Source organism: Amphiura filiformis, chromosome 9 (genome assembly GCF_039555335.1).
Source record: "Amphiura filiformis chromosome 9, Afil_fr2py, whole genome shotgun sequence".
NCBI lineage: Eukaryota > Metazoa > Echinodermata > Ophiuroidea > Amphilepidida > Amphiuridae > Amphiura > Amphiura filiformis.
Genome location: NC_092636.1, coordinates 62,037,245 through 62,051,796, shown reverse-complemented (window position 1 = coordinate 62,051,796; position 14,552 = coordinate 62,037,245). Strand labels below are relative to the sequence as shown.

Here is a 14,552-nt window from a genome sequence, read left to right as displayed (position 1 = left end):
CCTTTACACAATCAGGGGAAATCCCGTTTTAATAGTCTTGCAGTACACATGCCACGTGGCAGTAGGTGTCTGGACAAACTGATCAACATAGCATCAGGAGGAATGAGAGGGAGAAAAAGAAGCTTTTTTGGGGTCTTCGAAAAACTTTCTTGCTAGCAAAATATTACGTTATCTACTAACCATCGAACACATCATTTTCTGCCCGGATAAGCTGTCTCATTTACCATTACAGAAACATGTTGCGAAGAACAATGGCTGATGAAGAAGTTGTGAAAGATTGCCAATAGAATGAAGTTCGCTGTGTGTGCCGGTATATTGATCAGCAGCATTGTTGTGGTAAGCCCTAAATAAAAAGTAATTTCTCTCTTAGTCTTACAGATAATGGCTAAAAGAAATCACATAGGTCTATTATGTGCAGTGTGACAATTATTAAGTTATATGTCTAACCGAAACATTACATTTAAACGTGTCTTGCAGGGAGTCCTGACTTCCGGCTTCACAGAACGACGCCTTAGATCGTGTTTTCAAACATTCATAACGTTACTGCTCTCAACAACTACAAGTTCTCAATCTATTATAGGCTCCCTTGGTGATCTTTCTCCCTGCCACAAACATAGCTAATATCAGTATTGATAAAGAATTATCTGCTGCTGATATCAGTATTGATGAAGTATCTGTTTATTGCTGATATCGATGAAAGAAAAAAGATAAAGTGGACAAATGAACAATGTGTATTTTTAACTATGTGCATCATTTTAATTATGTGCATTTGTCCAGAAATAATGCATTTACATACCTTGTGTTTTCTACTTGAGATGTTAGTATTAAAGGAGTAGCTATCTGCGTACTGCTGATATTATGGAGTAGCTATCTACTGCTGAAGTAGCTATCTACTGCTAATATTAGTATTGATGAAGTAGCTGTCTACTGCTGACATTAGTATTGATGAAGTATCTACTGGATATATTAGTATTGTTGATGAAGTAGCTATCTACTGATATAATAGTAGGCCTATTGATGAAGTAAGTATCTACTGCTAACATCAGTATTGATGAATGAGCTATCTACTGCTGATATTAGTATTGATAGCTTTGTACTGTTCATATTAGTATTAATGAATGAATTAGCTTTCTACTGCTAATATTAGTAAATGAAGTAGCTATCTACTGCTGATATTAGTATTGATGAATTAGCTATCTACTGCTGATATTTGTATTGATGAAGTAGCTTTCTACTGCTGATACTAGTATGTATGCATTAGCTATTGCTGATATTTGTATTGATGAAGTAGCTATCTACTGCTGATATTAGTATTGATGAATTAGCTATATACTGCTGATATTTGTATTGATGAAGTAGCTATCTACTGCTGATATTAGTATTGATGAGTTAGCTATATAGGGTACCTGCAAGGAATATGGGACCATTAAGGACGTTTAGCTTATTTGCATAAAAACTAAAGAAGATATGCCCACAAGAGATTGTTATGATGAACAACCTGTCCTTTAAGATTAATAAGACAGGCAATGTTACCTTGTTTTTATGTTTGTTTGGGCGCTATGGCGTCAAAATGACGTCATCGTCAAGTGTCCCATATTACCTGCATGTGCAGGTAATATGGGACACTGTGGTATCTCTATGGTGAAAATCAAAAGTTCAGAAAATCACTCTTTTGTTCTAAAAACATTTTTGTTACATGATTTTGAATGTTAAATGCAAATTTCTACAAGAAAATTCAATTTTCTAAATAGTTTTGCTTTTCGCATTGACAATGCACACAATTTCCTATGTGTCCCATATTACCTGCACCCATTCAGTTGAAAATCAGAGAAAATAATCATTTATAAAAGGAAAGTGCCACTTGTCAGTGGAATTTTACCTGCTGATAAGCTTAACCCATCACCTAAAGATCATAAAAAATGACAAATGCCCCTCAGTACCAGAGTTTTTTGGATACACAATGATAAAATGTGACGTCATTGATTTTATATCAGGCCAAAAAAACTACATAATTTTTTGGGCACTTTCACTCTTTCTGGCATTGATTTCCAAGAGTTTGATACACAGACTCCAAAACTGCATTTCTAGATGCACAATTGATGTCTCTAAACACTTAACAAATCAACTTAAAGTGTTTACCTTCTCTAAGCTACTTTTTGTTAAAATGAAAACAGGTGTCCCATATTACCTGCTGTCCCATATTACCTGCAGCTACATGAAGTAGCTTTCTACTGCTGATATTAGTATGGATGTATTAGCTATCTACTGGTGATATTAGTATTGAAATGGCTATCTACTGTTGATATTAGTATTGATGAATTAGCTATATACTGCTGATATTTGTATTGATGAAGTAGCTATCTACTGCTGATATTAGTATTGATGAATTAGCTATATACTGCTGATATTTGTATTGATGAAGTAGCTATCTACTGCTGATATTAGTATTGATGAATTAGCTATATACTAATGAAGTAGCTTTCTACTGCTGATATTAGTATGGATGCATTAGCTATCTACTGGTGATATTAGTATTGAAATGGCTATCTCTCTCTCTCTCTCTCTCTCTGTCAGGTGGCGCTGTGTAGCGCTGCTGTGGTCTTCACAAGAGTACGCCATCTCACTCGATCCGATGCCAAGTGTGTTGCACCTTGCATTCCCTGGTTAGAAACCAGCTTCACGTCATTAGTCCAAGATGTTGGTGGGCGTCCTATTCCTCGTTGCCTTCCATGGCCCCTTGCAAAATCTGTTTTTCTACACCTCCATGTTTCCTGACAATATGGCCAAAGTACTTCAGCTTTCTCTCCATTATGCCGCTTCTGATGGTTAGACTTGTACCAATCTTGTCAAGGATCCAGGAATTTGTTCTCCTGTCTTTCCATGTCACTCGTAGAAGCCTCCTGTAACACCACATCTCAAAAGCATCTACTCTTTTCCTATCATTCTTGGTCATAGCCCAAGACTCGCATCCATAAGTGGCAATGGAAAACACAGTTGCACGCAGTAGGCGTACCTTGAGGTCAATGGATAGGCCTCTGCTTTTCCATATGCTTGACATGCCCTGCACAGTTGTCCTTGCAATAGCCAGTCTTCTCTTAATTTCAGTTGTGCTGTCACCACTGTTGTTAATCATTGAACCCAGATATTCAAATTGCTTCACCTCCTCAATCTGTTGTCCATCTATCACAAACTCATCACTTTTCTCTCTCTGTCTACAACCATTATTTTTGTCTTCTTTGTGTTCAGGAGAAGGTGTTTTTCTTCACTGGCCTCTTTGATGCGCTTCAAAAGATCAATCAGCTCTACTCTGCTGCTACAAATAAGAGTGGTATCATCGGCGTACCTCAGGTTAGTAATTCTTGTACCGCCAAACTTCACTCCACCTTCAAACCCCTCCAAAGCTGTTCTCATTATGTCTTCAGAGTAGATGTTAAATAGGTTTGGTGATAGCACACAGCCCTGTCGTAAGCCTCTTCCAATCTTGAACCAATCTGTGTCTCCACTACTTGTTCTGACTGCCGATTCTTGGTCTTCATATAAGCAGCTGATCAGATCCACAAGATGACTTGGAAAACCCATCTTTTCATAGTTTCCCACATCTGAGGGTGGCTAACACAGTCAAAAGCTTTACTGTAATCTATGAAGCACATGTAAAGAGGAAGTCTATGCTCTCTGCATTTCTCAATCACATTCCTGATATTGACAATTTGGTCCCTAGTACCCCTTCCTTCACGAAATCCTGCCTGCTCATCAGATATTTCCTGCTCCATTTTGTTCTTCATTCTCTTGATGATGATCTTCAGAAGCACTTTACTTGCATGACAAATCAGGCTGATGGTCCGTGATTGGCACACTCTTTCAAATTTCCTTCTTTGGCAGTGGAATAAATACTGCCCTGCACCAGTCTCTCGGCCATTTCTTCTTTTTCCAGATGATACCACATAGACGCCACATTAGGTCTATCCTTCTTTCCCAGTTGCCTTCCACAACTCAGAAGCTACATTATCAATGCCAGGTGACTTAGCATTTTCATTTGTTCCATGGCAAGCTCAACTTCAGATCTCAATGGTGGAGGTTCTTCCTCACTCGTTTCACACTGTACATACACCTTGTCATCTTGTGCCTCAAACAGCTGGGAACTATACTGAACCCATCGCCTTTTGATGTCTACACTTACGGTAAGAGTGTTACCTTTCTCATCATTTATAACATCCATCCTGGGGGTCCACTTCTTGGTAAGTTCTTTGGCAATACCAAAAGCTATTTTTGAGTCACCCTTACATCTTTCCATTTCCACACACTTCCTTTCGATGTAGTTTCTTTTGTCCTCCTTAACACTTTTGGAGACCTCTTTGTTTAAGCGTGCCCATTCTTCCTTTCCTCCATCTGCCTTTGCTCTCTTCCTGTCATCAGCTAGGTTTAAGGTCTGCTGAGAGATCCACGGCTGTTTCCGTTTCATCTTTCTAGGGATGAAACTGTTGATATTAGTATTGATGTATTAGCTATATACTGCTGATATTTGTATTGATGAAGTAGCTATCTACTGCTGATATTTGTATTGATGAAGTAGCTATCTACTGCTGATATTTGTATTGATGAAGTAGCTATCTACTGCTGATATTTGTATTGATGAAGTAGCTATCTACTGCTGATATTTGTATTGATGAAGTAGCTATATACTGCTGATATTTGTATTGATGAAGTAGCTATCTACTGCTGATATTTGTATTGATGCATTAGCTATATACTGCTGATATTTGTATTGATGAAGTAGCTATCTACTGCTGATATTTGTATTGATGAATTAGCTATATACTGCTGATATTTGTATTGATGAAGTAGCTATCTACTGCTGATATTTGTATTGATGAAGTAGCTATATACTGCTGATATTTGTATTGATGAAGTAGCTATCTACTGCTGATATTTGTATTGATGAATTAGCTATATACTGCTGATATTTGTATTGATGAAGTAGCTATCTACTGCTGATATTAGTATTGATGAATTAGCTATATACTGCTGATATTTGTATTGATGAAGTAGCTATCTACTGCTGATATTTGTATTGATGAAGTAGCTATATACTGCTGATATTTGTATTGATGAAGTAGCTATCTACTGCTGATATTTGTATTGATGAATTAGCTATATACTGCTGATATTTGTATTGATGAAGTAGCTATCTACTGCTGATATTAGTATTGATGAATTAGCTATATACTAATGAAGTAGCTTTCTACTGCTGATATTAGTATGGATGTATTAGCTATCTACTGGTGATATTAGTATTGAAATGGCTATCTACTGTTGATATTAGTATTGATGAATTAGCTATCTACTGCTGATATTTGTATTGATGAAGTAGCTATCTACTGCTGATATTTGTATTGATGAAGTAGCTATCTACTGCTGATATTTGTATTGATGAAGTAGCTATCTACTGCTGATATTTGTATGGATGTATTAGCTATCTACTGCTGATATTTGTATTGATGAAGTAGCTATCTACTGCTGATATTTGTATTGATGAAGTAGCTATATACTGCTGATATTTGTATTGATGAAGTAGCTATCTACTGCTGATATTTGTATTGATGAATTAGCTATATACTGCTGATATTTGTATTGATGAAGTAGCTATCTACTGCTGATATTTGTATTGATGAATTAGCTATATACTGCTGATATTTGTATTGATGAAGTAGCTATCTACTGCTGATATTTGTATTGATGAAGTAGCTATATACTGCTGATATTTGTATTGATGAAGTAGCTATCTACTGCTGATATTTGTATTGATGAATTAGCTATATACTGCTGATATTTGTATTGATGAAGTAGCTATCTACTGCTGATATTAGTATTGATTATTTAGCTATATACTGCTGATATTTGTATTGATGAAGTAGCTATCTACTGCTGATATTTGTATTGATGAAGTAGCTATATACTGCTGATATTTGTATTGATGAAGTAGCTATCTACTGCTGATATTTGTATTGATGAATTAGCTATATACTGCTGATATTTGTATTGATGAAGTAGCTATCTACTGCTGATATTAGTATTAATGAATTAGCTATATACTAATGAAGTAGCTTTCTACTGCTGATATTAGTATGGATGTATTAGCTATCTACTGGTGATATTAGTATTGAAATGGCTATCTACTGTTGATATTAGTATTGATGAATTAGCTATATACTGCTGATATTTGTATTGATGAAGTAGCTATCTACTGCTGATATTTGTATTGATGAATTAGCTATATACTGCTGATATTTGTATTGATGAAGTAGCTATCTACTGCTGATATTTGTATTGATGAATTAGCTATATACTGCTGATATTTGTATTGATGAAGTAGCTATCTACTGCTGATATTTGTATTGATGAATTAGCTATATACTGCTGATATTTGTATTGATGAAGTAGCTATCTACTGCTGATATTAGTATTGATGAATTAGCTATATACTAATGAAGTAGCTTTCTACTGCTGATATTAGTATGGATGTATTAGCTATCTACTGGTGATATTAGTATTGAAATGGCTATCTACTGTTGATATTTGTATTGATGAATTAGCTATATACTGCTGATATTTGTATTGATGAAGTAGCTATCTACTGCTGATATTTGTATTGATGAATTAGCTATATACTGCTGATATTTGTATTGATGAAGTAGCTATCTACTGCTGATATTTGTATTGATGAATTAGCTATATACTGCTGATATTTGTATTGATGAAGTAGCTATCTACTGCTGATATTAGTATTGATGAATTAGCTATATACTAATGAAGTAGCTTTCTACTGCTGATATTAGTATGGATGTATTAGCTATCTACTGGTGATATTAGTATTGAAATGGCTATCTACTGTTGATATTAGTATTGATGAATTAGCTATATACTGCTGATATTTGTATTGATGAAGTAGCTATCTACTGTTGAATGTTGATATTAGTATTGATGAGTAGCTATATACTGCTGATATTCGTATGATGAAATGGCTTCCTACTGCTGACATTAGTCATGTTAGTATTGATGAAGTAGCTATATGCTGCTGATATGGGTATTGATGAAGTATCTATCTGCTGCTGATATTAGTGTTGATGAAGTACGTACCCACTGTTGATATACAGGTTATTGATGAAGAATTTATCTACTGCTTATATCAGTATTGATGAAGGATCTATCTACTGTTGATATCAGTATTGATGAAGAATTTATCTGCTGCTGATATCATTATTAATGAAGTATCTACTATACTGCTGATATCAGCATTGAAGAAGAATCTATCTACTGATGATATCAGTATTGATGACGGATTTATCTCCTGCTGATATCAGTGTTGATGAAGAATTTATCTGCTGCTGATATCAGCTTTGATATTCTGATCTTGTCCACCTACCTCTGCTGTATTTTATATCGAATCGCTAGTGGCCCTGCTTGTCATGGTTTAGAAAAGTGTGGATATGATAAACCAGAGAAAATTACGGATCCCAATTTTCAATACTTCACTTCAGACCTTCAATACGCAAGATACACCATAGATTCAATTAGAACGACTACATACTTACAGGCATAAGACGCCAAGTTTATTGGAAACATTGATGCATGAATGGATAGTTATAGATATTATAATAGTTTACAGTAATGATTTTCCTCTTAAGAAATATTTTGTTGGCCAAATTTAGCTTTGAAATGAAATTTAGACACAGAAAAAGTAATAAAAACCATTAAAATTATAAACTAAAAACTAACATTTTTTAAGGGCCGGCCCTGATTTGGGCCAATTTTGGCTCGGTCGGTGGAGGGCAAGCAAACAATTTGTTTTTTGCCTAATTGTCTTTCTCTAAAATCTCTTACTCTATAGGTTGCTGGTCAATCCTATGAGGAATGTAAAGGTGAAGATCAATTTTGGAATAATGAAGAGAATGTATGCAAGATTTGCACGCGTTGTCCTAAAGGCTGGCACACTACCGTTGTAAGTATTAGTATCTATTTCTAAAGGAAGTATAAATAAGGTGCAGTTAACAATTCTTGGCAGTCTCATTTGAGAATCGCATGTTGCTTGCATGTTTTCTTAACAAACTATTTTAAAGGATCATTCAGAGATACGTCCATCCCAAACTACAATGTGCCAATGTACTAGTGTAACTAACCCTAGAATCTTATGAATAAGCTACAATCCCGGACAAAATGGTTGGAACACTTTGATACGGACACTTCAAATATGTCCACCATTTCCCCGGTGTTACGAGTCGTACTGACTCAAGGCCAAAATCACCTTTTACCCAAATTCACACGAATGCACAACACAAATACACTGTTTGATTAAGCTAACAAAATCTAAGTCTTTAATTGAAAGTGGTATATGATTGGTACAATATATGACAACAAATGCACATATAAAATAATCACACAATCACAATGATTAATTTAACTTATTAGTACTTAGCCAGCATTCTTCTTCTTGAAGATAACAGAGTTCTTGCAATGTTCTGGACGGCTGCTGTAAATATCCTTAATCACTTGTCCTGCGAAAATCAGCGAAGTCCTTTGTACACTTGCATTGATAAATATCCTTGCGAATAAAATCCTCGCACAAAAATGGCGTTGCTTTCTCCAAACTCTTATCTCCTTGCACTGTTCTCCAAACGCTTTTGCGCTGCTTTCTCCAAACTTAATTTCTTGCGCTGCTTTCTCCAAACTTAACTCCTTGCGCTGCATTCTCCAAAACTGGTGCTATTCTTCTTCTTCCGGTACTGTGCAAAACCTCAAAAGAGTATCGACGCACATTGCATATTTCCACCTTTCACACAATATCTCCAAGAAGCAGGACTGCGATGCAGTTGTCCCCACTTATATTGACTTGTGTTGGATCAAAAACCATAGATTATCATATTTAGATAATCTATGCATAAACCAGACTTCAGCAAGTCGACAGAAGAATATATATTCCTTTCTTGGAAGAAGTACGCTCTTTGACGTATTGTAGATCTCCTCCGACAACACTGGCAGGCAGTAGTACATTAACTACATGAAATAATTCTGGTTTGCAATTTCCTTTCTTTGAAGGAATTGGACTGTAAGCATATTAGCTAGCTAGCCCAGATCAACACTATAAACTGTGAAGAATTATGTTTTCATTTTCTTATATACCAAGCACTGAAAAAAAAACACCATTCTATTAATAGGCAATTACTACCTTCACACTATTCTGCAGTCTGGGAAATTTCCAAGTCTTATTTATAACATTAACCTTTCACATGACATAAATTCCTGAGGGGAATCCCGTGACATCACTTCCTGAGGGGAATACCATACGATGTCATCTTCACTTTACAATCTTAGGGGGTTTCCAAATATTCCAAATTAGATATGATTCAATTTTTTTTGCTCAATTTGAAAGGGGAATTCCCCCAAAATGTCATCACTCATGCAATTGTAAACAAAGATAAATAATCAAATCAAATTACTCAGGGCACATCACACCGGTCAATGTTGATACTTGTTTATTTGGTCATGCAGCATCCCTAGAGCCCCCTAGAGACACCCAACATTGATTGGTGGGGCAGTGGGGAGGGAATTGTAGAAGTAGGGAAGCGTTCAAACCTCACACCAAAGAAAGCGCAATTTTAGTACGGTATATGTCAAGTATAATAACGGAAACAGTCCTACTGGGACATTAATGTTCCAACTACTTATGTCCGGGATTGTAGACACTGTTTTGACGTGAAGATGAAACAAATCGTAATTCTTTACGTTCGGGCATAAGTAATTCCATGCATATCCAATAGGATACACTACCTCAAAGACAGAAGTAACATTTAGTTTTCTTCATATATTATGGCAATATTCTTTCCAACCGACTCGCCCATAACATTTGCCCGGAACATTTGTCAAAACTGTAAACCTTTTTGCGTTTTGTGTCTCACCTCGACCTGGGACAATTTGTGGGGAAAAGAAGAATATCCAACATTGCGCCCTTCAGCAAAATTGATATAACTTTTTGATTATAATGATATAACAATTCTGCGAAATTTCTTTTTGATAAAATTAAAGGATGAATGTGGTTTTGGAGTTGGAAGCCAAGGAAAATGCATGGAATGTGCAACAGGATTTTACCAAGATAACAATCACACCAAGAAACAATGTAAGCAGTGTACAAGGTGTGACTCAGTAAATGGGGTGAGAGAGATCAGACAATGTACTTCTACTCAAAATAGGCTTTGCGAATGCATTCCTGGGTGAGTATAGCTTGATATAACGTATTTAAAGGTCTAACATCGTTGGTCAGGCCAACTGAACAGGTTGCTGCAGTAACTAAATACCAAAAATTATGAAATGTTTATACTAGAATTTTGGCAGGTAACCTTGTCCTTATATCACAATGTTCTTTTAGATGGTCAGGACCTTGGCGAGATGGGCACTTTTATTATCATGGATTATGTTTTGTCATAATGTTGAACTTGTGTAACACTTTATGAATAAATCCAGATGTGTTGTTAACTCTTTAAACAGTTACAATTAAAATTGACAAAACTGACCAACATGATTACAGTGACTTCTCATGTATAACACTATTTCTTCAGATTCGTGAAGCACAGTGATTTGGATAATCTATGCGTCCCTTGTAATGAATGGGAATGTTTGAATGCAGCAACAACTAAAGTTCAGCCAACCTCGAGACAGATTTCATCTCAACGAATCGCAATTTCTGCAACATCACCACTGAGGATCACAACATCACAAAACTTACGCACATCATCGTTTTCAACATGGACTGACATTGAATCAACGCCTGCGGAATCAACACCGTCAACAATAACAACACATATACCTAGTATGAGCTCAGATGATCTGATCAAAGTTAGTCTGAATAAGACAGGAAACCTGAAAGTCATTTTAATTATAGTTGGAGTACTATCTGTTCTGGTAACAGCACTGGTGGTATTGATCTGGAAATGGAAAGGAAGAGAGTACCTCAATAGGCTTCGTTTTGATGCATTGGAGCAGAGTGATCCTGAAATCGGTAAGCATTGCTTAAGGGATGATCTGATTGATAATCTCATCCCTCATTCTCCATCAACAATTAAGATTGGCTGTTTTTATTTCCTTTATCATAATTTTGATAACAATGTTGATATCCTGTATGTGCTTTTCATTCGGCAAGTTTGTGTTAAAGCTGGCAATCATCTTATTTTTGTATAATTCGGGTATGTTGAATTCGAATATTTTATCTGCTAAGCTCTATTTGAACCCCGTGTATCAGGGTATTTATAGGCCTACATTCGTAACCCATGCAGTACCTTAAATAGTTTTTCTGTCATCTAAATGTAGGTGCCAATGGAAGACATGCATGTCAAAGGAGTATATCTGCACCAGCAGGTCTACAAAGCTCTTTGGCACAGGGAACCTCGGCATCGTGTTCGCCTAAATTACCAACGTTAGGAACTGACACGCGTGATAAGGTTATTAAGGTAAGTATTTAAGTAGAAAATAAATTGCTCTTGTCCTTTTATGTAAGAAGTTTTAAATAGACTTAGAATTAGACTATATAGTCTTCTGATATTTATGTTAACTGGGCAGATTTATGGATATAATAGATGACTAAATCAACAATATTAATACAATGATGATTGTCAGCAATTTTGAAAATTAAGATATAACGAAAATCTAACAATTATAGTACAAATTTTACAGCGCAAATAGGTACATATTCACATACCCAAAACAATATTATAGCCTATTATGTAATGATCATTAACAGCATCAGAACAATGAACATTAAGTCAAATTATTCTAACAAGGGTTAGTTACAAATTTTGAAATATTTTTTTTTTATTGTATTACCATTTCACAACCGAGTCCTTTTGCCTTTATTTAATTTCAGTTCTTTATTCATTTGTTTTCTTTTACAGATGGGCAAGAAATCTAAAGAAAGGGAAGTCAGGTCCCGAGCTGAAAAGGCTAAAGCAAGAGGCAATAGTGAGTTATGTTAATATTTTGCACCCATGTAGCCCTACATTGCAACATTAATAGCAATATCGATTTTCCTGTACCAGGATATTGGTTTTAACGTTATTAGCAATGTGAATTTTCCTGTACCAGAATATACATTGATCGCAACGTTAGTAGCAATTTTGATTTTCCTGTACCTAGGTATTCATTGATTGAAATGTTCATAGCAGATTAATTTTCTGTACGATACATAGATTGCAACATTAACAGCTATGTGAAGTTCCCTGTACCATGATATATTGGTTGCAATGTTAATAACAATGTTGATTTTCCTCTACCAGTTGCATCGTTCAAGGACATACATTGCTTGCAACGTTAATAGCAATGTTGATTTTCCTACACCAGGGTAAACATTGCTTGCTACAATAATAGCAAAGTTGATTTTCCTACATCAGGATACACTATACATTGATTGCAACCTGTATACCAATGTGAAGTTTCTGTACCTGGTGCAATGTTAATAGCAATGTTGATTTTCCTGTACCATAGTATGTAAAAGAGTGAAAAAACTCTCTCCCCAAACGAGTGATTCACTTATAAAAACCACTCAACTTTAAAACCACTAAAAAAAGAGTGAAACCCACTCTTAAAGAGTGAATTTCAACCCGTTCAAGGAGTTAAATGAAGGACAACACGTTTTTACAGTTGTCATTCATTTAACTCCTTGAAAGAATTAAAATTCACTCTTTTAGAGTAGTTTCACTATTTTTAGAGTGGTTTTAAAGTTAAAAAACACATTTCACTCTTTTTTGAGTGGTTTTATAAGTGAATCACTCTTTTGGGGAGTGAGGTTTTCACTATTCTACATTTCGAGAGATATTGATTGTAACGTTAATAGCAAGATTAACTTTCCTATATACCAGTGTAGACATTAATTGCAATAATAGCAATGTGCAGTTTAACAATGTTGATTTCCTGTATCCGGATATACATTGATTGCATAATAGCAATGTGAATAATATTTCCCGATACAAGGGTATAAAATACATTGATTGCAACAATTTTAAGGCAAATAATTTGATACGATGTTTCAAAATTTTGTGATTCATATTGTAATTTTCATGGGTATTTGAATAGTTGGGGTCCTATAATGTTTCAAAACTGCAAATCTTGCACTAACACGACCACATACGGTATCTGTTTTTATTTCAGGTATGTACATTGACACATTGAATTATGATGTTCTACAAGAACTCCACCAAAAGTTAACTCCGAAAGAAAATAACAGTAAGATTAACATGATTAAAGACTGGCGACATTTAGCTAGCAAATGGCATTATACTAAAAAAACAATAGGGTACATCTCAAGCGCAAATGATGGTGGGATTATGACTTTATTTGATACAGAAATGACTGAACATCCAGACACTAGAACATTGGAAAGCCTTATAAATGACTTGCAGGGTATCAAGCGACAGGATGCCGCAAATATAGTGATCGAGTACATTCTGAATGATAAAATCACGGCGGTCTGAGAAAAAGAGGCGTATAGGCCTACATTTAAACGCTAATAATTGTCATCACCTATGCTTTCACAGTTAAGTGACCCGGGGTCACTCCCATTGTGGCCTGTACACCATCCGCGATAATCAACTTTTGAAAAGCACCTAAACAAGGATTTAACCCTTGGCTAAAACGCGATACCTAAACAGGTAACACGCGCCCTAAACAGGGATTTTATTCCTTACATCAAATTTCATACCCTAAATTTCATTTCCGCGTATAGCAGTTGCAATTTTGCTACTCTTTTTTTTCAATTTTTCATGTTTTTGACACCCTAAACACGATACGCGCGTATCGTGCATACCCACGAAAAACTACCCTTATTACGCGTTTCCATTATCGCGGATGGTGTACAGGCCACAATGGGAGTGACTCCCCCCCTGGGTTAAGTGACCAGTCAAAGAAGTGAAAAAAGTTTGACTCTTTGAATGATTTGCGCAAGTTACATTCTTAAAAATTGTCATTTAAGACGTCATGCACAAGATTAAGTTTAAGACGTCATGCACAAGATTAAGTTTAAGACGTCATGCACAAGATGTAACATACGATACCATGGCTCGATCATCAGCCGAATAAATCTGGTAAATGTTGCCATACGAGCGAGGTAAATTCGTACCTTCAAAGTGAGCATGAGCTTAACTCCTTCAGCTAGAGTTAAAGACAGTTTAGATGTTTGTTTAATCTTTTATCTTTGTTATTATCCATTTTTGTATAATTGTAATTTTTATGACCTTTCCCATGCATGTACCCTTAAAGCGTATCGTCAGCACCAAGAAATGGTTGACCTTATATATATTTTTGACAATCACATATACATGACCTCAGATTGATCATGATTTTAGCCTCCAGCAAGATTGGTTTGTTTTAACTGTTTTAACATATGAAAAGGTTTGACTACAAAAATGATTCTCTTATAAATGCATCTGTGGAGGACGCACAGTTTCCAGCTCGATACACCCGAGTACACAAATATTTCCAAGCACAGCGAGTCTAGCCTTTACGCAGTCTGTTTT

At 35.6% G+C, this 14,552-nt stretch overlaps 1 protein-coding gene across 1 annotated transcript; it reads left to right on the top strand.

Moving 5' to 3' along the window:
* The first annotated feature begins 61 nt into the window (after nucleotides 1-61).
* Nucleotides 62-13,518, top strand: LOC140160379 (uncharacterized). Its single transcript, XM_072183620.1, has 7 exons — nucleotides 62-336; nucleotides 7,886-7,996; nucleotides 10,078-10,262; nucleotides 10,608-11,047; nucleotides 11,356-11,495; nucleotides 11,937-12,003; nucleotides 13,189-13,518. Exons 1-7 carry the CDS (start codon nucleotides 289-291, stop codon nucleotides 13,509-13,511), a joined length of 1,314 nt encoding a protein of 437 aa, XP_072039721.1. The 5' UTR covers nucleotides 62-288; the 3' UTR covers nucleotides 13,512-13,518.
* Nucleotides 13,519-14,552: the final 1,034 nt, after the last annotated feature.

Bases quoted from the DNA above. Each gene is read 5' to 3' on its own strand.
- LOC140160379 (XM_072183620.1), top strand. From the start codon at position 289: ATGAAGTTCGCTGTGTGTGCCGGTATATTGATCAGCAGCATTGTTGTG. The intron at 11,496-11,936 runs GTAAGTATTTAA...TTTCTTTTACAG, and splicing joins CGCGTGATAAGGTTATTAAG to ATGGGCAAGAAATCTAAAGA. The intron at 12,004-13,188 runs GTGAGTTATGTT...TTTTTATTTCAG, and splicing joins GGCTAAAGCAAGAGGCAATA to GTATGTACATTGACACATTG.